We start from the raw sequence: 24,185 nt of genomic DNA, 5'->3' as shown, positions 1-24,185 counted from the left end.
CTGGCTGCAGTAATCCTATACAAAGATAGCTCCGTATACTTGGTAGGAATATAGGATTTAGTCATATTTAACAATGCTCCGATTGGCGGGGCTAGAGATGGGGCCTTTTCGGTTGTGGCCCCTCATCTTTGGAACACCCTCCCTGAAGAGCTTCGCCATGCTCCCTCAGTGTTTTTAAAAAACATCTTAAAACACACCTTTTTAAGGAGGCTTTTTAATATCATTATTTTGTTATATCTGGTAGGTTCTTTAGCTTTTTATAATTTTCGGTTTTAATTTGAACCTAATAATTGTGTTTAATCTGACTTTTAAAAAAAATATTACTTATATCTGTGTCTATGTTGTTGTTGTTAGCTGCCCGAGCAGTATTGCACTGGAGGGGTGGAGTATAAATATTTTAAATAATAATAAACAAGAAAACCTCTGGAGAATAAGAAAAATTGATGTTTAAAATTTCTTGCATCTTACAGTGAATTTCCCCCCCAGAATTGTTGTGCTTTGCTACATGTCCACCACATATGATAAAATGTTCTCGCATGGCTCTTACACTTCCAACAATCTCCAGAGTAATTACTGTCCATCATTGTAATCATCATGGGAGTAATATACCATTGAAAATACATTTTTTACCAATTTTCCCTTCAGGTGCTATTTGCTGTAAATTTAATGTTCACCTTCCATTGATATTCCTATTGTTGCATATCAAATTTGAACCTTAGCATCTTCATCCACCGGAAGAAATCTTGATCTGGCCAATCAGTTGGTTTCCCTCAGCTTTGATAATTAACGTTTCCTGTTCCCCCTCCACTTCTCCCTTTCCCCTTATAACTATTGCACCTCTCCAAAGATCTATTTCCTTAAGTAAAATTATAACAGAGATTTCTGGGTTGGTTGGTTCCTCACACATCCATTGGGTAGATCCCTCTCAACTCTTGCATTGAAGGAGCATAATGATCTGCAGGAACATTGGCTGCTGTAAGCTGGGTAGGTAAGCCTCTTCAGAGCAAGCAAGCCCCGCACCCTTCTAAAATGGAAACGGGTTGGTTGGTGAAGTCTCCAGGCAAAAGGGTAGGTAAATCTCCTCTGCCATAGGGAGTAAGCCTGCTTGAACTTATTGGGTGAAAACTATAGTCCAACCAACTAGCTGGCAAGGTCCTTCAGGCAGTAGCGGCTGGCAGGTATTGGAGTGGGGTGGGGCAGGGGAGAAGCTGGTCACTGAGTCGGAAGCCTAACCCCACCACACACACTTTCCGCCAAGTCAGCGGGCTTGGGTATTTACCCAAGCCTATCGTATCAAAGAAAACAGAAAGAGGGAAAAAGAGAAAAGCAGGGGCAAAAGTAGTTTTGTGGGGGAGTGGGGGGAGAAGGCAGAAAGCAAAAAAGCAGGCAGAAAGAAAGAAGGAAGGGCAAAAGGCGGAAAGGACATAAGGGAGAAAGCAGGGATTGCATTCCCCCTCCCACCAAACAAACAAGCTAGTAATAGCAATAGCAATAGCACTTACATTTATATACCGCTCTATAGCCGGAGCTCTCTAAGCGGTTTACAATGATTTTAGCATATTGCCCCCAACATTCTGGGTACTCATTTTACCGACCTCGGAAGGATGGAAGGCTGAGGCAACCTTGAGCCCCTGGTCAGGATCGAACTTGTAACCTTCTGGTTACAGGGCGGCAGTTTTACCACTGCGCCACCAGGGGCTGGTGGTGCAGATTAGCTTTACCAGTAGCCAGGGAATCCTCCAGAGCAGGGAGCTTCCTCCAGCCCCTTCTCCCCTGCCTGAAACTTCCTCTTTTGGTCTTACTGGCTGGAACAGCTGCTACTCAAGCTGCTCCAGCCAATCTGATTCCTAGGGGGCTCCTCCTGGCACTGCCCCCAGGAAGAAGGGGAAAATGTATTAAAAATATACTCCCTGAAGCAACCAGTTAGTGCATTTTAACCCATTATTTAAGTTATTTGTTTTCGTATATCTGATCCCCTGGGTCAGTCAGGTGACAAATGAATATGAGCAGGAGGCAGAGGAAAAAAGTAAGATGTGGGTGGGGGGAGGTCTGCCCCCGTCATGGAGCAAGATGGCATTGCTGAGGGTTTGCAATGAGTCTACCCATTCCCCAGTGGAGTGTAAGGTGTTCCTGACTTGCTGGATGCCATGCCATGCCAATATGCATACAGAATTAATGACATGAGACACACTTCAACACACATCCTGACACACCCACCCACTCTGCCCTATAGAGGTGAAGAGAGAGATAAATATTTTATTCATTTATTTGAATATAGTTTCATGTAGCTAAACCTAATTGAAAACAACTGGTTCATTTATGTGTATTCGCTGGTCCTAGATCTGCATATGTAAAAGCAAATGATGGATCCAAAAGAGAATGTTCCCTTTGTTCTCCTAGCTTTGTTTGCTCCGTAACCAGTTAGTTTAATCTTTTAAAATAGTGAATATGGCATCCCTTACTATGAAGATAAATAGCTGGGCATAGCCCCAGATGGTTGAGAATGTTAAAAGCCTTGCATAATTGAACTGAAATGCATTTAGTAGTGTTTAAAATTGCAAGCTAGATGCCATTCCAATATTAATGGCATACAAAAGCTTACAGGAAGATGCCTCTGTTATGTGTTCTTCTTATCCATCACCAAAGGAGCAAATATTGCAAGTTTTCTGGGGGCTACATGTCTTCTGGGCAAGATATGTTTGAAATTTCTGAGGCCTATAGTGATGAAAAGCCACAACTAAACATGAATAAAGACTAGAATTTTGTGCATCACATTGTATTTGTGTTACAGTATGATACAGAGATCAGAGTTCTTTGCCTTCCTAGGTAAAACCCATCACTGAACCCTTGTTCTGAAAGATGAAGTCCACAAGCAAAGTTAATGCCATTTGCATACTGATCAGGTAGTTTCCCAGCATAAATATTGTATGACAACAACACCTATATGGTTAAGAGGTATATGTGATAAAAATTTCAAAACTCCAGGACATGTAGGAGGCTGTAACGAAATAAAAAATGTATTTGGATTCTAATCTTGGGCTGTGATACCATGACATCTTTCTGAAAGTGTGTGAGTTTGAATCTGAGCTTTCAGATTCTGAAGTGGAGTTAAGCATCAAATTTGTATTTGGCAAGCTGAAACCTGTCGGCATATTTCTCACAAAGTGTAGGAGGTCATCTAACGATGGGTTGTCTTATTCAATGTGCTCCTTTTAGATAGGTTTGTTCTCAGGCAGATAGATCAGGTGATCAGCCCGGTAGTCTGGCCTCCTTACCCAGCAGGAGCAGGATCCTCCTAGTCTTGCTCTTAAGATAGTTACCACGAGAGCTCTTGCTCCCACACCTCTGGCTTCCAGCTTCTTATCTCTCCTTTTTTGGTGAGACAGATCCTAGTCTGTCTCCCCCCGCCCCCTTCCGTATGTACTGTATGTATAATCTATCTCCACTCTGTACTCTTCTCTACCTCACTATGGATTCCTTTCAGGCTGGGGGCATTCTTGTAGTTTCCCTCTCTGAGGAGCCCACTTCTGCTGAAAGTGGGCAGGCCCCTACCAAACTAAAGGCCACCAGAAAGCACAGGCATTAAGGTTAAGATATTTTGTTGTTTCTAGTTAACTGTTTTAATTGACAGTTATTCCAGTGGCTTATATAGTGCTTCACTGACATTTTTGAAGTACTTGGCTTGATGTCTGTGGTAATAGAAGCGTCCCAGTTTTGCATGGCTTTATCAATTTCATTTCTTCACAACATGTCTTTGATAGCACAATGAAGTAATCTGTAATTCTGGTTTCTCTATTGCTTTAGGGAGTGACTCTAAGTCCAGTGTCTGGGGAAGGCCAGGGAAGCTATGGAATAACTGTAAACATCTATTTTATCATCTTACCTGTCATGGCGGCTGCTTCTTGTGCCCTGGAAACATGTTGATCTTGAAGCCACAGGGCTGGGACCAGTGCTGTCTCACTAAATGTTGCACTCTCCTAGCCCAACATATTTTGAGTGAGAAGAAACCATCAAAATTGGATTCTGCTCACATGTATTCAACATGCATACCTCACTGTCATGGGATGAATTGGGGAAGCAGCTTCCGCACTGCTATAGCAAAGTGAGAATCAGGTCTAAGGAACTGGGGGTGCTTCAGCTGCAGTGGCACAGCAGGGAAGCAGCTTGTCTAGGGAGCAAGAGGCTGTTCGCATCCTAGCTGGTGTGCTTCCTAGACTGTGCCTAGTAAATATATATTTGTAGTCACCTATATCGAGCAGCAGCAATATAGGAAGGTGCTGGAGGTGGATGCTCACTTCAGTGACGATGATAAAGGCATCATCTCATATTGTGTGGGAGGAAAGCAGTGGCAAACTACTCTTGTATTCTTCCAAGAAAACCACGTGGCTCTGTGGTCACTAGGAGTTGACACTGACTTGACAGCACTATCTTTCCTTTTTTCTTTTCAGCTGTTTATTTTGGTATCTTAGCTGGTCTTGCGATATTAAGCATGATTTCTCCCTTTTACTAAGCAGGGTCCACCCTGGTTGCATATGAATGGGGGACTACAGGCATGAGTACTGTAAAATATTCCCCTTTGGGGGCGGAGCTGCTCTGGGAAGCACATGAATGTTCCAAGTTCCCTTCCTGGCTTCTCCAAGATAGGGCTGAGAGAGATTCCTGCCTGCAACCTTGGAGAAGCTGCAGTCTGTGTAGACCATATTGAGCTAAATGGACCAATTGTCTGACTCCTTCTATATAAGACAGCTTCCTATGCTCCTATCCTCCATGTTGTGGCTTTATAAAAGAAGTGTTGCTTTATTCAGTATCATAAGCAGAAGCAAAGTACCATTGGAAAAAATTCTCCAGTCCCTTAATTTGCGAACTTGGACAATGTATGGAAAACCCATGGTTTTTAAAGCATCAACACCACCTTGTACGACTTAATAGACACACTCCCCCCCCCTTTTTTTTGGTGGGGTCCCTGCTTGAATGCAGCTGTTGGGCCATGTTCCCTAAAACCTACTGTAAGATGACAAGGAGAAACATTTGAGCATTTATTTGTGTATTGATAATCTTAGTAGTCACTTGTAATGCTTGATAAGTAAAATACTACAAAGAGGATTGTAGTACATCATGTGCTAATCTATAAAGTGGGGGTAGACAATGTGTGGCTCTCCAAATGTTGCTGAACTACAACTCCCATCATCTCCAACTGTAATAAATTGTGGGTGGTGGTGATATAGTTCAGCAACATCTGGAGAGCCACAGGAAGGGAGATCTGGTTCCTGGAGTATACTGGGAGAGAGGATGGACTTTCTACTACCTGAAAATCACCTGAAACCTTCCTGTCTACTGGGAGCAAGGAGTGGAAGTGAACCTTTGTAGACAATGATCTCCTACTCTGAGGAAGAAAACCCTTGTCTGGAACCTTGAAGAGCTGCTTCTAGGCACTGTAGACAATCCTGATCTTGCTGCTTCTAGGCACTGTAGACAATCCTGATCTTGAAGTCCATTTGGCAGAATGTCTACACTGAATTTATCATGATAACCTGAATTGCTTCAGAATGTACCATGAGAACAAATCTACAGAAATGTAGTTACTGGTCAAAACATCCAGTGTTCTTGCATGGTTCAAGAAAATCAGGATAATGATTGAAACGCTTCTTAGTAATATGAGATATTATGGAAACATATTAAGTTATACTATGTACAGTGGGCAGCATTCAGAGTGGTGCTAGCAGAAGATCATTAGTGCAAGCCCTTTTCTTGGGTCTCTCCTTGCTGTAGCCCACTGCTCATGTCACTGAAAACCTTTCACTGAAAACACTGAGACCTTTGCAACAGCAAAGGGTGCACCACAGGAGGGGAAGACCCTGGAAACAAGGGTGAGAGCATTTCCATAAGCTTTGCTTTTCAGCAGCATCAGGAGGCTTCAGTGAGGGAAGGGGAGTTGTGCAAAGGATTTTTGCTAATGTTCTGCTAGTGCCACTCTAAATGCTACCCAATGCCTCGAAAGCCCCAGATTTTATCAAAAGTTGGTCATCTTGCCATCAGATGTTTGGGAGTTTGCTCACATTCTGAAGATGAAATATTTTCTCGATTTGAATCTTGGCTGCCTCTGTCCATAAAAAAAAATAGTCTAATATTTCTGTTAGTCTATTTTTTAAATGTTAACCAAGTACTTGGTGTGATGGGCTGTTGGTGGTTATGTTTTGAATCTATTCCCTGATGGTGGTCTTCATTTTCTTGGACTTTGAGCTCTGTCTACATGCCTTCCTTGATGTCACAGTGGGTATGTTGGGAAAGACATCCTTCTGACTGCCATTGACTTAACTCCTCTGATCCTGTTGAGATGCTTGCCAAACTGGAATCAAGCAGTTGAGTGCATAAAGAAACATTAGAATTTTATATTCTGAAGTTCATGAGGAATCTGTGATAAGTTAAACTGTTTCAACTAAATCAGTAGGTCATGAGCTGCCAAATGATGCTTCATTGGGATGGATGATCATTCTGGGAGCCTTTTGCTGGCAAAGGGGCAGATGGCTTCTAATTAAGTACGGTACTTCAGATAAGCAAAACTTCGTTTCAGTAGCAAGGAGTTTAGTAAATAGGAGTGTACAGAATTGTGAATCTCAGCCAGTTCAAGTGTTTTGGAATGAAAACAATACTTATTAGCCAAGTCTCAGCTGCAGAATGCAAAGTTTATGTAGTCCTTATGATCACTGCCTGAGCCACTTCCAGCTTTCTCTCCCAGTGTATGCCAAATAACTTGGGGTAACGTCTGTGTTTTTTTCTTACTAGGTACAATGGCTCTCTCCCAAATGGTGATAGAGGACGTAGGAAAAGCAGATTTGCTCTCTATAAGCGACCCAAAGCAAATGGCGTCAAACCAAGCACAGTTCATGTGATTTCAACACCTCAAGCATCCAAGGTATGTGACTCCCTCCCCACCTCACCAAGTCCAGAGTCTCAATGCTTACCTTGCTAGGTGGTGGCTAGCTGAGTGTGTTTGGCCTCCATCTGCTCATTCCTTGAGCCACTTCTTGCTGGAAGATATTTGGTCCTTGAGAAGATGTTCTTGACTCTTCAGTTCTATTCTCTCATCATAGGTGGTCAAGCAACAATCTTTTAGGGAAAATGTCATATTTATGTTTTTTGGCAAGAAATTGCACTTGCTTGGTAAATGTAAATATGTTTTATTCAGCTAATCATATAATACACTAATGCTTTAAGGGGAAAATAGCTTTGCTCTTTTTTTGATAAATTGTCTACGATATGCAGATGGACATTTTGGATGTACTGTTGACTGTATCTGTGGCTAGAAAGTAGAGGAAATGTAGTCTCTGTGCATACCCTGATAGGCTGAGGCCCAGATGGCTGGATTTAAGTGGGTAGTAGACTCAGGGGTGATTATACCCTAACTGGGAAAATGCCTAGGCACATACAGTTTTATTCTGGTATCTAAGAATCTGAAACATTCTCAATCCCAGAGTCTAGTTAACAGTTGTTAAATACATTGAATATTGCTCCAGCTATAAGTTCATATGGAGATTCCTAAATGAAGGAGCAATGTGAGTCTGAGTACTCAAGCTTCCATTCTTTGCTGTGATGGCAATTTAATCTTGGTTATCAGAATGGTACTAGTCTGAACAACAGCCAGCTGTACTTCATGGATGTTGAATGTTTTTCTCATGTATTGAAGCTCTAGTGTTAGACCTAAACATTGTTGTTAATTCCTCTTTTGTTGCTTAGCTGATAGGAAAGCAGGTAGAAAAGAGTGAACTCCTCCTCTAAGATGGAGAGAAGTTGAGGTCTGTCTAATGCGGCTGCAGATAAGAGTGGAACATGAAGAAAGGAAAAACCAAACCAAACTGCTGTTATATACTGTAACTGTGGCTCTGGTCTGGTGTCTTGGAGCCATTGAGACCCCCTGCTTTCTTACCAGAAGGCAAAACTGGACTGGGGATTGGGGGCAGAATCCTGGACTTCTCTCCTTCTGGGTATAACAACTGGATTAGCTCGGCCTTTTGACTTGGAAGCGTTTAGCTCTTTTCTGCTCATAGAATGGAAAGGAAAATGTGATGTCCAATTTCATGTTTTGAATCCAGGTGTAGTAAGTGTGTAAGAAAGATGTGGTCAACAGAGGAAAGAGTGAAAAGGAAGGAGGAATGTGGGCAAGTGTAAGGTAATGCACTTTGGGACAAAAAACTCCAATTTCAAGTATACGCTGATGGGATCTGAGCTGTCGGTGACTGACCAGGAGAGGGAACTTGGGGTTGTGGTGGACAGCTCGTTAAAAGTGTCGACTCAATGTGTGGCAGCTGTGAAAAAGGCCAATTCTATGCTAGGGATCATTAGGAAGGGGATTGAAAATAAAACGGCTAATATTATAATGCCCTTATACAAAACTATGGTGTGACCACACTTGGAGTACTGCGTACAATTCTGGTCACTACATCTAAAAAAGGACATCGTAGAACTTGAAAAGGTGCAGAAAAGGGCAACCCTGATGATCAGGGGCCTAGAGCACCTTTCTTATGAGGCAAGACTACAACACCTGGGGCTTTTTAGTTTAGAAAAAAGACGACTGCAGGGAGACATGCTAGATATCTATAAAATCATGCATGGTGTGGAGAAAGTGGATAGAGAGAAATTCTTCTCCCTCTCCCATAACACTAGAACCAGGGGTCATCCCATGAAATTGATTGCCGGGAAATCTAGGACCAACAAACGGAAGTACTTTTTCACACAACGCATAATCCACTTGTGGAATTCTCTGCAACAAGATGTAGTGACATCCAACAACCTGGATGGCTTGAAGAGGGGTTTGGATAACTTCATGGAGGAGAGGTCTGTCAATGGCTACTAGTTGGAGGGCTATAGGCCACCTCCAGCCTCAAAGGCAGGATGCCTCAGAGTACCAGTTGCAGGGGGGTAACAGCAGGAGAGAGGCCATGCCCTCAACTCCTGCCTGTGGCTTCCAGTGGCATCTGGTGGGCCACTGTGCGAAACAGGATGCTGGACTAGATGGGCCTCCTTGGGCCTGATCCAGCAGGGCTGTTCTTATGTTAAAAGAGTATCAAAAACAAATGCAAGATTAGTCAAGAGAACGGAAAACTTTATTATATCAAACATTTAAACAAACATGGATAAACAGAGAGGCAATAGTAAAACTGGATTTTACTGGAGGCTTTTGTGTTAATACCTTTATTGCAGAGATAAGTGGAAAGCTATAGAAGATGCAGTAATGCTTTGTAAATGATTTGCCAAATGAATTTATTAAATAGGTTTGTTTTAATAAACCTCAAAATGAATGCTACTTGTGATGAAATTACTCTATTGACTTCCAGTCAAGTCCAGGTGCTGTTTTAGTGTTTGAGTATTCTAACAATTGCTTAGGGTTGTGGTAATAAGTTGACCTAATAATTTGATCATTTCTGGTGAACCAGGAGTTGTGTGTAAATAAGGGCTACTCTGACATAGTTATACAGATGGCTTGAATGTCCCTCAGGGCACTTGGATAGATGCGGTTGCATTATACAAAGCACCTTGTAAGAAATCCAAGGATCAGGCTATTAATGCCTTTTGCTTAAGTTTTCTATTACACCATTAAGACAATTATTTTGTGCTCAGCAGAGGGAGAAATATTTTGAGTCCTGATATGGTAACTTGGGGTAAAAATTTGGCATCCAGCTGACCATTCTCCTATTTAGGCATTGTATACTGCATTTTAACTTGTTTGTACATCTGTTTTGCTAAAATTGACTACCAGAGCTTAGAAATCCGGTCTGAAATGAACATTTCTGCTCGTGTGTACTCTCAGCTTTCATGATACAAGAGGGAAATGGAGAGGGGGAAATGCAGTACCATATTTTCTAACATCTGGATTTGAGAATACATAAGCACCTGCTGGAGGTTTATTGAGGATGCCTGAGGCACCTTGTTAGCGAAAAGAACAGCTTCATACTCATCACCTATCTGTGCACCTTGAATTTTAATGTGTAATATAGTGACTTTTGTTGTTACAAAGACAATAAGTTTTAAGTGTGAGATGGTAATTAAAATTCTTCACTGTTTTGCATTTTAGAACTTGGAAGAGGAAAGAGATGCCAGGTTTAGTATGGCTCTCTTGCACTTTCTTTGAACCCTTATGAAAGATTTTGTGCTTTTTAAATCTGTTTAAGGTACGGCTTCTGGATGTCTGCCCGGGGAACAGTGATGAAATGGGTTGCAGCAGCGAGAGCTCTTTCCAAAGTGCAAATGCAGATTTGAAGGTCTTAAAAAAAACCCCAAACCTTCTTGGACAGCTTTTCTGAGAGTTTAAGGAGCCTGAAACTAAATCAAGAGCGTTAGAAACTATTTTTGCGTGTTCCATAGAAACTTGGTTTCCAAACTGTTCAACTCAGATGCAAAGGAGTGAAAAAGCATGCTTTGTCCTTGGAAGAAGCTTCTAGTTTGCCTTGAAAAAACCTCTTTGGTTCTACTCTACCTTTTTCGGCATTAGTCTTTATCATCCATAAGAGACTAAGTGAGATTTTCATTTCATGCAAATATTAACATATTCTGGCCTCATGCTTTTTAAAAAAATGTATAGTATATATTTCTACTTTTTTGGCCATATGGAGGAGGATATATTATTGACTTTACGTTCTGATCAAATAAGAGAGATTCCTCTCACATCCTGCCTTTTTCTTTGTGAATGTTCTAAATATGGCTTGTTCTGCTTGAGATTACTTCTTGACCTGTTGGCTATATCAGTGTGATACTGATTTGAGATTTGCATCTGAAGGCAACCTTGCTATAGTGGCTGCAAGTCCAGGTTTTCTTCCCGGAGGAGCAGAATGTCTCTACCTGTATTACTTTTCATTCTGTCAATAAGCAGAGCTTTAGTGAGGCATTTTAAAACTGCTTCAAAACTATTGAAATGAGGACGAATGTAGACCATCTGCCAAAGCATGCTGGACTGTTCTAGTACAGAATTGTATGAAACTGCTAAAAAAGAAAGAGTGATCTTGCAATATTGTGTTGAAAGTAGAGTGCACATTTTTAAAAACAGCTGGTATGTTAGCAGTAGCTTCAGGCTGTTTAACATTGTAATCCTGCTATCTTGGATCTGTGTGCTGTTTAAAATTCTGGATTGACATTGCTCAGGGGAAGACTCCAAGAAACTATTTCCGTCTTGTAAATAGCCACCCACCTGCTTGCCTGTGGTGGGTAAGACTTGCCTCCAAGGTATCTAGACAGCAAAGCATACAGATACTGGAAGAATTGTGATATTCTCTTTCAAGCTGTAAATATGCCACAGATGATTAATACAACTATGTATGGCCAGGCTGGTGGCTTCTGTGGACTCAGTTGTAAGACCATTTTGTTGTCATTCTCATGTCTCCAGCAAGACAGAAGACAAACTGCTTGTGGAAAAGGAGATGTAGATCTACCTTTTCTGAACATTTGAATTAATATCCTCCATATGTTGATCATCTGCAGCACAGCTGGATTTTATATAAGAAGGGAAAATCCTTCAAACAGCTCTGCAATACAAATGCCAAAAAATGGCCAGAGGGGTCTTGGCATTGGATGGCTTAAAACTGTTTTGGTTTCACATAGAAGTACTAGAGCTACCTATTTATTAATGAGTAACTCCTAGTGAGGTGTATTTCATAAATGGTTATGTGAGCTCTGCAAGTGTTTCTCATGAGGCTACTCGTGAGAGTAGAGTAGCAGAAGCAAGTCTTCTCTTCTTCCGAATAAGGGTAGCGCAGCGGGGAAATGCTTGACTAACAAGCAGAAGGTTGACAGTTCGAATCCCCAGACTGTGGGAAACGCCTGTATCGGGCAGCAGCGATATAGGAAGATGTTGAAAGGCATCATCTCATACTGCATGGGAGTAGGCAATAGTAAACCCCTCCCCCCCGATATTCTGCCAAAGAAAACCACAGGGCTCTGTGGGCGCCAGGAGTCGAAATCAACTTGACGGCACACTTTATCTTTAGTGCAACATCTGCTGCAGTTTTAAGCACACTTACTTGCATTGGTTTGGCTTTCCTGATCCTTCTAGTCTTATTATTTATTCGATGTATTTGAAAAGTCTTCACTTTCCTAGCATACGTAAGGATAAACTTTGGCTTTTGCACTCCTTCATTTGAAAGGGAGGAGTAGCTCTTCTCTCCCTCTTCCCCCAGGTTGGCATCAGCAGTTCTGAGAAGTGATCTGCATAGACTCCTGCAGTCCTGATTCAGTTTCATGCTGATACTGGGCAACTAAGTACAGTGTTATAGGTATGATTTCTGCATGACCAGTGAGAAGGCAGGCATGTGTGGTCTCTTGTGCTGTATTACTGATATAGATTTGAGGAGGAGCCAGATTTCTCTCTAGATTAGCAGTAAAAGCAGTAAAAGCTGGCACTTTGATAGGGTATGGAAGCCTTTAAAAAACCAAGGCTTTTGCAAAAATGTAGCTGGCACTCAGTTTAGAAGTTCTTAGAAGCTACTTTATTCAGGAAGACTCTGGTCCATACTCTCATGTGTTTGGTTTCTAGTTAGATTTATATCCCACCATTCAACTTGCTGTAAACCACCTAGAAACTTCAGTAATAGGCAGTATACAAATTGGTTAAATAAATAATGCATAAATAAATATTCAAGGTGACTAACAAAATTTGCTATTGCAGAATGGCTTGGGTAAAGGAGGTTGCTGATTTCATTCTTCTGTGCCAGTGGAGCCTTTTTTGTAGCTTCAGACATGAGCAACTGGGTGTGAAGGGAATGTATCTTGTTGCCTGATTTTAGTAGTAAACACATGGCTAGTCAAATCCACGGAAGCTGGGACTATCCCCATGAGCTGTCACAAAGTGGGGACTGAAAGAAAATAAGATTGTTTTGACAATAACTTGTGGATTACTTGAGCCTACAAAACATGGAATGTAGTATCAACTCAAGCCTTGACGTTACCCTAACTGAAAATGTGGTCTTGCATATGGGAAGAGAGGTCACAAGGCATGGTCTGAAGGGATACTAGATATCATCTGGCCAGTGCCCAGATGGGAGACAGAGTTATGTGGGGAAAAGGTTGGATATAAATGTAAGCAAATTGAAATAGATAAGTAGAGAGGGTAGTCCTTAATCTTTGCTTTCTGGGTACTATATCTTGAATAAATTCTGAATTTCTTTACAAATGAGTATGCCATTTGGAGAATATCTTGTGTGTGCCGTTTCTTTTTCTCCTTAAGCCATGATAGAGCCAGCATGGTATAGTGGTTAGAGTGCTGGACTAGGACCGAGGAGACCCAAGTTCAAATCCCCATTCAGCCATGAGACTAGCTGGGTGATTCTGGGCCAGTCACTTCTCTCTCAGCCTAACCTACTTCACAGGGTTGTTGTGAAAGAGAAACTCAAGTATGTAGTACACCACTCTGGGCTCCTTGGAGGAAGAGCGTGATATACTGTAAATGTAATAATAATAATAATAATAATAATAATTCCTCTTGCTTGGTGGTCTGGGAGCAGGAGGAAGCAACAAACTTGTATTTCTCTCCTAAAGAAGACATCAAGCAAGGGAACATAGCAAAGATATAATCAATTAATTAATTAATAGTTAAATAAATAAATAGATAGATAGTTAGTTAAATAAATAACCAAGAAAACAGGAGGGGGAGGAGAAACTGTTAGGGATGGAGATTTTCTAGGGTTTGTTTTCTGGCTGGGTAGAAGTGTTTGTGTCTTTGTCAGAAGAGTAGCCTGAGCAGGGGATTTACTCCAGGTGAGTACTTCAGCTTGTGGGAGGGGACACATTCCTGAGCATAGTCAGTTTGTCTGCTGGTCTTGAATACAATGGTGAAGGCCTGCGAGCATAGCAAACAGGGCATTATTATTATTATTATTATTATTATTATTATTATTATTATTATTACAACATTTATATCCCGCTCTTCCTCCAAGGAGCCCAGAGCGGTGTATTACATCCTTGAGTTTTGTGGGAGTTTAGTGGGAAGTGTGCAGGGGAGCCTGAAACAAGTCCGCTTGATCACTAGGAGCCCAATAGGAAGAGAAGATAAGTACTACTCTCTGCTTCATATTCTTGATAAAGGAAGTTTGAACATTTGAACATTTAAATAGCACCAACACAGCTAAGATCCAACTTGCTAATAAACTATCTCCAAATACTGTGAACAGCCAACAAAACCTGTTACTGTTGTTACTATTGTTTAAAATATTGATACCCCACCCCTCCAGTGCACTACTGCTTGGGGCAGCTCAAAACAATAAGATAGACACAAGATACAGTAAAAATAATAAAATTAACTAAATTAAACAAAAAAAGTTATCAGATTAAAAGCCACAATAATTATTAGGTTCAAATTAAAGGTCATTTTAAAAGCTAAAAGCTAAAAATCATAAAAAGCTAAAGAACCTACCAGGAAAAAAAAGTTATGAAGATAGAGAGGGGGCACTTCCCAGTGAAAGTGTCGCATGTATGACTATTCCCAGTGTCGCATGTATGACTATTTGCTCCTTGGGCAGAAGTCATGGGTGTGTGCTCAATGAAAGGAGCTCCTGGCTCTCAGGGAACATGTTCATTGCCTCGAGACCAAGGTGGTGGATCTGGAGAAGCACAGAGAGGCATGTGGACGAGACCTTCAGGGATGTGGTAGAGGAATACCACTCCAAGGCCGATAGCTCTTCTGCTGTCAGGGAGAATGAAGGTCTCGGGCAAGGAGGACATTGGTCTGAGGAAGAGGGAAATGCTCCGTTAGAAGGGACCCCTTCCATGGACGATGAGCCCATATCCTCTCTCACAGGGGATACTCCTCCCAGGGGGTTGGGAGCTCCTTGTAGTGGGGGATTCAAACATTATAGGTATAGAGAGGTGGGTTTGTGACCCACGTGTTGACCGCACGGTGACTTGCCTGCCTGGTGTGAAGGTTGCGGACATCATGCAGCGTCTAGATAGGCTGTTAGACAGCTCTGGGGAAAAGACAGCTGTCATGGTTTACGTTGGCACCAACAATGTGGGGAAATGTAGTCGGGAGGCCTTGGAAGCCAAATTTAGGCTGATAGGTAACATATTGAAGTCCAGGACCCCCAAGGTAGCATTCTCAGAAATGCTACCTGTTCCATGTGCAGGTTCAGCTAGACAGGCAGAGCTGAGGGATCTCAATGTGTGGATGAGACACTGGAGGGGTTTAGACTTGTTAGGCACTGGGATACATTTTGGGGCAAGAAGGCCTGTACAAAAGGGATGGGCTTCACTTGAACCAAAATGGAACCAGACTGCTGGCGCTTAAAATAAAAAAAAGGTTGCAGAACAGCTTTTAAAATGACGCCTGGGGAATAGCCGACAGGAGCTGGGCAGTATCCAGTTTGGTAAATGGCATCTCTGGTCCCACAACCCCTGTGCATGGTGTGTGAGACAGTGGGCCCCCCAACCAGAGAGACTGGCATCCGTGGTGACCACCACCCTCCTGGGGGTTTCCAGTAACACACCCCTCTTTATGGCTGGAGAAAGCCACCAGAGAAGAGAGTACCTGACCTTCCGAGGCAGCCGAAGCATCAGCTGCCGTCTGTCCGTAATGGCCCCTTGATGGGGAAGAAGGAACCACTGAAGCGGTCTTTGCAAGGGTGCATAGGATTCAGATAAAACAGAAGGGTACAGAGCAGATCCACATAAAAAGCAGACAGGAGGCTGTGCTAGCTTGTCAAAGAAATCAAAGAGCTAAAAGAAAGATAGCATACATCAGCTGAGAGATTCAGCATATAGGTGCTTATATGCCAATGCCAGAAGCCTCCGAGCCAAGATGTGTGAGCTGGAGTGCTTGGTTGCGAACAAAGAAATAGATAAAGTGGGCATAACAGAAACATGGTGGAACAGTGAGAACCGGTGGGACACTGTTATCCCTAGATATAAACTCTATAGAAAAGACAGAGAGGGGTGCCTTGGATGTGGAGTAGCACTGTATGTTAAAGAAGGGAATAGAATCTAACAAGCTAGAAAACCTAGGATGACATGAGTCTTCCACAGAAACCCTGTGAGTGATAATACAAGGCCTGAAAGGAAATGTCTTGCTGGGAACGTGCTATCGCCCTCCGGATCCAAATGCTGACAGTGACTGGAAGTTACAGAAGGAAATCAGAGAGGCGTCAAGGAGAGGCAGGGCTGTAATAATGGGTGACTTCAATTACCCACACATAGACAGGGTAAATTCACAGTCAGGCCATGACAAAGAGGTCAAATTTCTAGATATGCTGATTGACTGTGCCCTAGAAGAGTTGGTATTGGAACCAACCAGAGGGAAGGCGACCTTGGACATAATCCTGAGTGGCACCCAGGACCTGGTGCATGATGGAACTTGGTCATCAACCCATTAGGGAACAGTGACCATAGTGCGATCAAATACAATGTACATGTGGGGAGAGAATCACCAAGGAAATCTATCACAAACACTCTGAATTTCAGAAGAGGAAACTTCTCCAAAATGAGGAATATGGTGAAAAGAAAACTGAAAGGGAAAATCAGGAGAATCACTTCACTTTAGAAAGCATGGAGTTAACTCAAAACCACAATACTAGAAGCCCAGTTAGAATGTATACCAAAAAGGAGGAAAGGTATGGCTAGGGATGGGTCTGGACCGGTCCGGAGGCCATTGTAAAGGCCTCCGGACTGTCCTGACTGGTTTGGACCTGGCCAGTCCGGTCTGGGTGGAGGGGCTTCCCCTAAGGGTGGGGAGGGTTTACTTACCCCTCCCGCCACTTTGCCCCTTCCAGCGCCCGTATTCTCTGTAGAAATTGGGGCGGCAGGATACCTCCCCGCCGCCCCCTCTGCCTCCTCAATGCTGCCTCCAGGAAGGGGTGGGCGCGCGCACGGCTTCGCTTTGCAAAGATCCTGTTGCTGAGGGACTCATGGTTTCAAAAGTAATTACTGCTGCCAATGGTATTAAAGCCGAACGAGAAGCCAAGCCGGCACAGCATGGAGCCGGCCTCCACTCCGGCGCCTCCCCCATCCTGAGCCGCCGCCGCCCAGCAGCCACTGAGAACAGCTCCGCCAGGGAGGACGCGCCGATGCGCCGCGGCACCCAGTCCACCCTCACTTCCGGCTTCCATGCGACTTCCCCCCACATGCAGCTGTGCTGTGCGCACGCGCCCACCCCTTCCTGGAGGCGGCATTGAGGAGGCAGAAGGGGCCGGCGGGGAGGTATCCTGCCGCCCCAATTTCTGCAGAGAATACGGCGCTGGAGGGGGCAAAGTGGCCGGAGGGGTAAGTACACCCTCCCCGCCCTTAAAGGAACCCACCCCACAGTGCCGAACCGCAGCTCTGCGGTTCCGTGCACACCCTTAGGTATGGCAAACAGGTAAAGTCGAAGCCATAAAAGGGAAGAAGACTTCTTTCTGAAACTGGAAGGCCTGTCTAAATGAAGAGAACAGAAAGGAATACAAACTTTGGCAAAAGAAATGCAAGGTGACAATAAGGCAGGTCCAAAGAGAGTTTGAGGAACATTTAGCTAAAAGCATCAAGGGGAATAACAAAAATTTCTTTAAATACATTGGAAGCAGGAAACCTGCCAGGGAGGCGGTTGGACCGTTAGACAATGGGAGAGTGAAAGGGATTATTAAGGAGGATATGGAAGTTGCAGAGAAGCTAAATGAGTTCTTTGCATCCATCTTCACGGCAAAGGATACTGAGGATATACCTGTTCCTGAACCAGGCTTTTCGGGGATGGCGGCTAAAGAACTGAGCCAGATAGAAGTGACAAGAGGTGATGTTCTAAACTGTCTGGAAAAATTGAAGACTAGCAAATCGCCAGTGCAGGATGGCACCCATCCAAGAGTCCTTAAAGAATTCAGATGTGAAATTGCCAATCTCCTTACAAAAATTTATTTATTTTATTTTATTTTTTACATTTATATCCCGCTCTTCCTCCAAGGAGCCCAGAGCGGTGTGCTGCATACTTAGTTTTCTCCTCACAACGGCACTGTGAAGTAGGTTAGTCTGAGAGAGAAGTGACTGGCCTAGAGTCACCCAGCTAGTATCATGGCTGAATGGGGATTTGAACTCCGGTTTCCCCGGTCCTAGTCCAGCACTCTAACCACTACATCACACTGGCAATAATTGGATAAGATTTTAACTTGTGGTCTTGGCTCACAGTCTCTCAGCTATTACTGTATACCCTTGTAGACAAAATGAGTTTTTGTATTTGAAGGTAAATGCTTTGGATGCAGAACCATGAAATCGGAAGAAAATGGACAATTATTTGATAGCAGTCAGAGCAGCAGGAGACCTTGGATTTCAATGGAAAATCCATTGAAGGGGAGAAGTAAGCCCTAACCACTAGCATTGAACTTGCAATTTTGTATTCAATATAAATTTCAGAAAACAGTCTGTGAAACGTGAAAGAAGCTTGAGGCAGTGAGCAAGAACCAAGGCAATGAGATGCAAGATGGATTTTTCACTCTTATGCCATGTCATTAATCACTGTCAGCAATGTTTTCCTCAGGCTGAAATGGCAAGCTGTAGTTGGTTTCTTATTTATATGAACCAGTTTGCTCAGGGCACTACAGTAGTTATCTCTGATCTGTATATAGAAGACTAAATAAGTCGCATCTGCTCTGCAAAATAGTAAAAACTAGAGCTTAAAGTAGTTGTGTGCATTTATATGTCAAGTCCCCCAACACCTGATCTCTCACACACATGACCAAGAAACAAAGCATGGGGTGAAGCTTTCAGATGCAAGTGGGATTGATTCTGATTGGCTAGGGGCAAGAAGCACATGCAAGGAGCCCAAGTGCCTGCCTCTGCTTTCTCCCATGTAAGTGAATAGCTGTTTCAGTATTGGTCATATTGTTACTTTGATAGCAAAACCTGTTTTGTTCCCACCCCTGTCATTAAGCAGGCCAGCCCTCCCTGATAGGGATTCTGTAAGAGGATCCTTCTGTTCAAAGATAAACTCGTATGTAACCTGCCTATTATTAAAGGGCTGAATTCTATCACATGAGCACATGATACTAAAGTAATTGTTGAATATACTTCCTGGCCCCCTTCCTTCTGAAGTGATGACTATAGAGATGGACTCTGGCAGATCGAATACTCTCTCCAGGGTAGCCCGCCTGGTGCCAGATTTGATGTTCACCTGGTACAAAAAGATTTATTTACCCATGCTTTCTAGATTGCTGTCTAAGCTGGGTTTCATTTGATGTTTTTTACTGGTGTGGTTGCTGTATTATCACTCTGCTCGGGTTTTTCTTTGACTGTGTTTTGTATGTCTGTGTTTATGTCTACTCTGGGAGCTTTGTTAAACGGAAGGGCAGCATAAATGTGTGATGTTTGAATTTGACACATTTTGCTAGTGAACAATTCCCCCTTTCTGTGATGACATATGACTCAGTTGTTGATAGGAAGGAGTGATGCTGGAGGAAGAAAGGGAAGGTTTTTTTCAAGGTAAGGATTGTAAAGGGCATTACTCAATAATTACTTCCTATATTTAAATTCAAAATAACCAGTAGATTGCAACATTGGAGGCCCTCACTCTGATGAAAACCCAAGTTCAGGAACTGAGTTAATATTCAAACCTCAGAAAAATAATTTTCATAAACATGTATACCAAATTTTATTGTAAAAGAGGACCAAAATGGGGGTGGGGAACCTGCTGGTATTTTGCTATATCTTATAACTGGACTTGACAAATCCCAAGCATCAGGGAGCCATGGCACCTATACAAACATGTATGCAAACCTACTTTTATTTTGCATAAAATTGCTCAATTTACGCAGTTCTTTCTGAAACACCTACTTGGTTTGCAACAGCTACAAATCTGTCATCCTTCTGAAAAAGTAATTGAAACTTAGTTATTCAAGTGGGTAGTGTGACTTCAGTTTTAAAAGAAGGGATTAACTACAGATAATTTGATTTGTGATTAGGATAATGACCATAGAAATTATTTTACCTGGAACACACTATTAGATCAAGACACTTCCTACTATAAGATCTATCTATCTATCTATCTATCTATCTATCTATCTATCTATCTATCTATCTATCTATCTATCTATCATTAAATTTGTATACCACCCTTTCCTTAAAATAATCCCAGGGCGGTTTGGGATAGGATCATGGTACCCCTAGAGCAGGCCTGCTCAGCCTAGACTCCCCCAACTGTTTTTGGACTACAACTCCCATAATCCCCAGCCATAGTGGCCAATAGCCAGGGATTATGGGAGTTGTAGATCAACATCTGCAGGAGGGTCAAAGTTGAGCAGCCCTGCACTAGAGGCTCCACTGAAGCTAGTGAGGCTTTGTGCCAGTTGATGAGCATCTTTTTGCACAGAACTCCATGTATTTGGGATGAGCACTGATTCCAGGTGTTTTGTTTGTAGCTCTATAATTTGTTGTTCCATGTTTGGAATGTCAAATGCTTTTCTTATACTATTATTCTTCAAAGTGGTTGACTCTGAACACCGGTAATTTACAATTGAATCAATTAAAACAATAATTGCAGAGGGTATCTGTGGGGGGTGGGGAGATGGTATTGTGTCCCTGCTAGATGTTCCGGTTGCTGCTTTATTCCCTCTGTAACCCATTCCTCCAGTTACCCCAAGTGTCACACATACAGATACTTTAGTATCTGCATTGTGCATGCCAGAGACCACCACCTGTGGCTGCTCTGCAGACCTAAAGGGCTGCTATAGCAGACAAACAAGGAGTAGGAGTTTCTGTTCCCTAGGACAGGATTCCTTGGTCTTTAACAGGTGTGTCCCCCTTTCTGTCTCAAAGCTTTGGCTCAGGTACCCCACGCCCTCAGCAAAGAGTTGTGACACACAGAAGTAAATCTTGCCAAAGTTGGTGGGACATAAAATGCAAGCCAAATTAATCTGTTTTGGAATGGGGGTGGGGGTGGGAGAGAATTTGGAGTCTTTGGAGACTTGTTGCCAGGGGTCTGCAGCATCCTCACTAGGGATGTGCACAAGCTGGTTGGCCAGTTTGAAGGGGGGGGGTATCTTTAAGGATGGGGGAGGGTGCTATTATTCCTCCTGCTGCATTTCCTCCACCGGCACTGCCTTTTAAAATGATCTGGTGGGGTGGCAGCGTACCTCCTTGCCACCCCGGTGCTGCCTCTGGACTGGAAGTGGCCGAAAGTCCGCACATTGTGGGCACTCAGGGCAGGCATTTCCAGTCCGAGGAGGCACCAGGGTGGCAAGGAGGTACACTGCCACCTCACCGGACTGTCTTAAAAGACAGCGCCAGTAGTGGAAACACGGCGGGAGGGTTAAGAGCACTCTTCCACATCCTTAAAGTTATCCCTCCCACGTTCGAACTGCAGGCACCGGTTCCATGCACACCACTAGTCCCCACCCCTCCTTCCTTGTGCTACATGCTCATGCGCAGTCCATTCCTCCCTCAGCTTGGCTGACAGGCACAGCACCTAGGGAAATGCTTAGCATCAGCCTGTTGGGATATGCAACAGCTGCAGCCTAACTTACTGTGTATAGTTTGCATGTAATCTTCTATAAAGCCAGAGGGGGCACTGTAGTTTCCTCAGTACTGGTTGGGCTAGCTAGGAGTTTCTATTCTACTTCCTGTTCCTGTGTGTGTCAGCAAGTTCTGTACTGACATCTGTTTGTCTCACAAGTAAAGTTATCTTAAACCTTTCTCTGGTGTTTGTTCTGAAACCACGCAGACAGCTCACATTCTGCAACAGAACCAGTATTTCTTTAATTGCTGAGCTTGTCAGTCAGGTTGAGGGACAGGTGGCTAAGCCTGAGCACATAGCAAGGAGGGAGGGATGCGGTCTGAAACACCCCTGTTATCCCTTTTTTGGAGAGGAAACAGAGAGTCAATAGTGCAATGTGTCAGTGAATTGGGGAGGTAGGAGGGTTTTATGTATCCCCTGCAATGCTCCAAAGTGCTCCCAGGGTTCTTGTATCCCTAGCTGAAAATCTCTCTTCTAGGACATCATTCTCCCCCAACCAGTGTCCCGGCCAGTGGAAGGCTGTAAGGAGGTAAACAGAACAATACAAATACATTTTAGCACTTTTCTCTTTGTCCTGCACTGCTTGCTTGTGTAGCCTTTGGCTTTCAAAATAGATACCGACTTTATGGCAGAACTCCTTTACCTTGAACTGCATAGAAGGATGAATTTCAACAGGGGTAGCTTCATTTATTTCTGCATCAGCTGCATTTGCCAAAGAAACTGGTGCTTCCTTAGAAGTGTTTTTGACAAATTCTGGCACTTCATTATGGAGGGGTGGCTTGGATTTTAAGGAACAGTCTATGTATATAATTCTCTAAGGTGTACCCATGACTAATCCCGTATATGTCAGCTCTCGCTAGAGTTTGTGAGTGGAAGCACCGTGGTGATTGGGCAGTGGGAATTCCATATGCAGATATGGAGGAGGAGCTTGTTATGGTTAAGGTCAGTTGGAATGCAACTGTTACTTGTTGGAAGATGTTCTTGATTGTAGAGGAGAGGAATCTGTATATACATACGTGTGTATGTATGTATATAAATAATAAGGGATAGTGGACAGGGGCCTGCGAAGAGAGGGGTTGTGAGGGAGGAAAGAGCCCTTTCAGGTGAAAGAGGCTGCCATTGTGTGAATTAGATGAGGAAACAAGGAGAACAAGATTTGTTAACTCAGGGAAGGAGTGGGGAGAGAGAGAGAAGGGAGGGGAAGAAAGACAGGGAAGAGCAAGTGGAGGAGAAAGAGAGAGAGAAGAAGATGAGAGGGGGACGGGCCCGAGCCTGTCAGCGGCCTATGGGGAATGAGTGGCTATGGCAGCAGCATCAGCAAGGGAGGGCCCAGTCAACCTCTGCTGCTGCCTGGGGCTACTGAGGCCATTGACAGTGGGAGGCAGGCAGGCAAGAGATGGGTCTGGGCCTGCCTGAGGGGAATGAATGGCCATGGTGGCAGTGAGGAAGGGCCCGGTCAACCGCTGCTGCTGCTCCTGTGGGGAGGAGCAGGAGAGGGGCTCAGGTGATGGTGGGGAGGTCTTTGGGGGTAGGGGGCTGCAGCTTGGCCAATAGGCACCAGCAACGCTGCAGCTGCAACCAAGAGGGGTGAGGGATATGGCATAAAGGGATGGAGGAGTGACCAAGAGGCTGAGGGGAATGGAAGCAGAAATGTGGCTCAGGTGAGGCTGGAGAGATCTCTGAGGTGAGGAGGGCTATGGCAGGGGATGAGGAGAGCAATCGAGTACTAGTGCACAGATGCTCTGCGCGGGTTAAGCTAGTAAGCATTAACAGCTTAAATATTTGTAGCCTACTTGCATCTGTGCATATATATGCTTGTAAAATTACCATCTTCTGGAAAATCCTATGTGCAATGTATGAATGTTACCATTACCTTTTCAATGTTTACGGTCCTTGCAAACTTATTCAGCTGTATTGGATAAGAGTTGTTATCTTTTTGCAAGGAAAAACATGTTACTCATCTGCAAGCGGTATTTTAAATTAGTAGGGTCTCTAGGCAAATGCTGCCTGCTCCCCACCCCCACCCCTGTACAGCTTCCAAACTAAAGGCAGAAGAGCGTTAAAGAGGGAATAGCATCTGTAGCAACAGGAGTTTCCAGCACACTTGCTAGGAGAGGAAGTTGGGTTCCCATCAGTAATTGGTGGCAAAAATGGCATTTTCCCAGGGCCCAACCATATTGTCCCTGTGCAGCAGCTCTTTTGTTTTGTTTTTAAAAGAAAGATGGAAGCAGAGTTACACTTCGTTTGGTTCTGAAACACAGTCGTGAGGGAAGATATCTCAGTTCCTTGCCAGAACTACTGTATGTAATGTTTTGTTTTATGAATAAAATAGAGCATGGACATGTGCTTTTAAGTTACTGACCCTTACCTGATGTTTATGGTTGTATGTCAATAGCTCTGTCCTTGTGGCTGCTCTGCCAAGAGGCAAGCCAGAGTTGACATGATCCAGTTTTTAGGTGGCTCTTGTATGGGACTTATCAGCTCAGGAAATCTGTAGGTATATTCTGGCTTTAAATCCGCTCTCTTGAGTTGCTTGAAGAAGTAGATAAAAACAAAACCGGAAATTCCAACAGCATTCTTGGAATTCTTATAGCTGCTTTATCCTACAAAGGGCACAGTCATCATCCAGTTGATGTCAGTGGTAAAGCTATTGAGATGAATAGGTGAAAATGTGTGTGAAAACTTATATTCCAGTTTTTTGTGCAGTTGTCTCTTTCCTCCTGGCACTCTCAATGCCTTGATTTCA

At 43.5% G+C, this 24,185-nt stretch overlaps 1 protein-coding gene across 3 annotated transcripts in view; it reads left to right on the top strand.

Annotated features, from left to right (window-relative positions):
- PELI2 (pellino E3 ubiquitin protein ligase family member 2) overlaps window positions 1-24,185 on the top strand; it is a 184,360-nt gene that overhangs the window by 47,167 nt on the left and 113,008 nt on the right. For all 3 annotated transcript variants that reach the window (XM_053274994.1, XM_053274985.1, XM_053274998.1), the window contains exon 2: window positions 6,784-6,913. In XM_053274994.1, the coding sequence (XP_053130969.1) occupies window positions 6,784-6,913 (130 nt within the window). The remainder of the gene's footprint in view (window positions 1-6,783; window positions 6,914-24,185) is intronic.

The sequence above is a fragment of the Hemicordylus capensis genome, chromosome 1 (assembly GCF_027244095.1).
Source record: "Hemicordylus capensis ecotype Gifberg chromosome 1, rHemCap1.1.pri, whole genome shotgun sequence".
Taxonomy (NCBI): Eukaryota; Metazoa; Chordata; class Lepidosauria; order Squamata; family Cordylidae; genus Hemicordylus; species Hemicordylus capensis.
The sequence above is the reverse complement of the archived record's forward strand: the minus strand, read 5'-3'. Positions and strand labels throughout refer to the sequence as shown.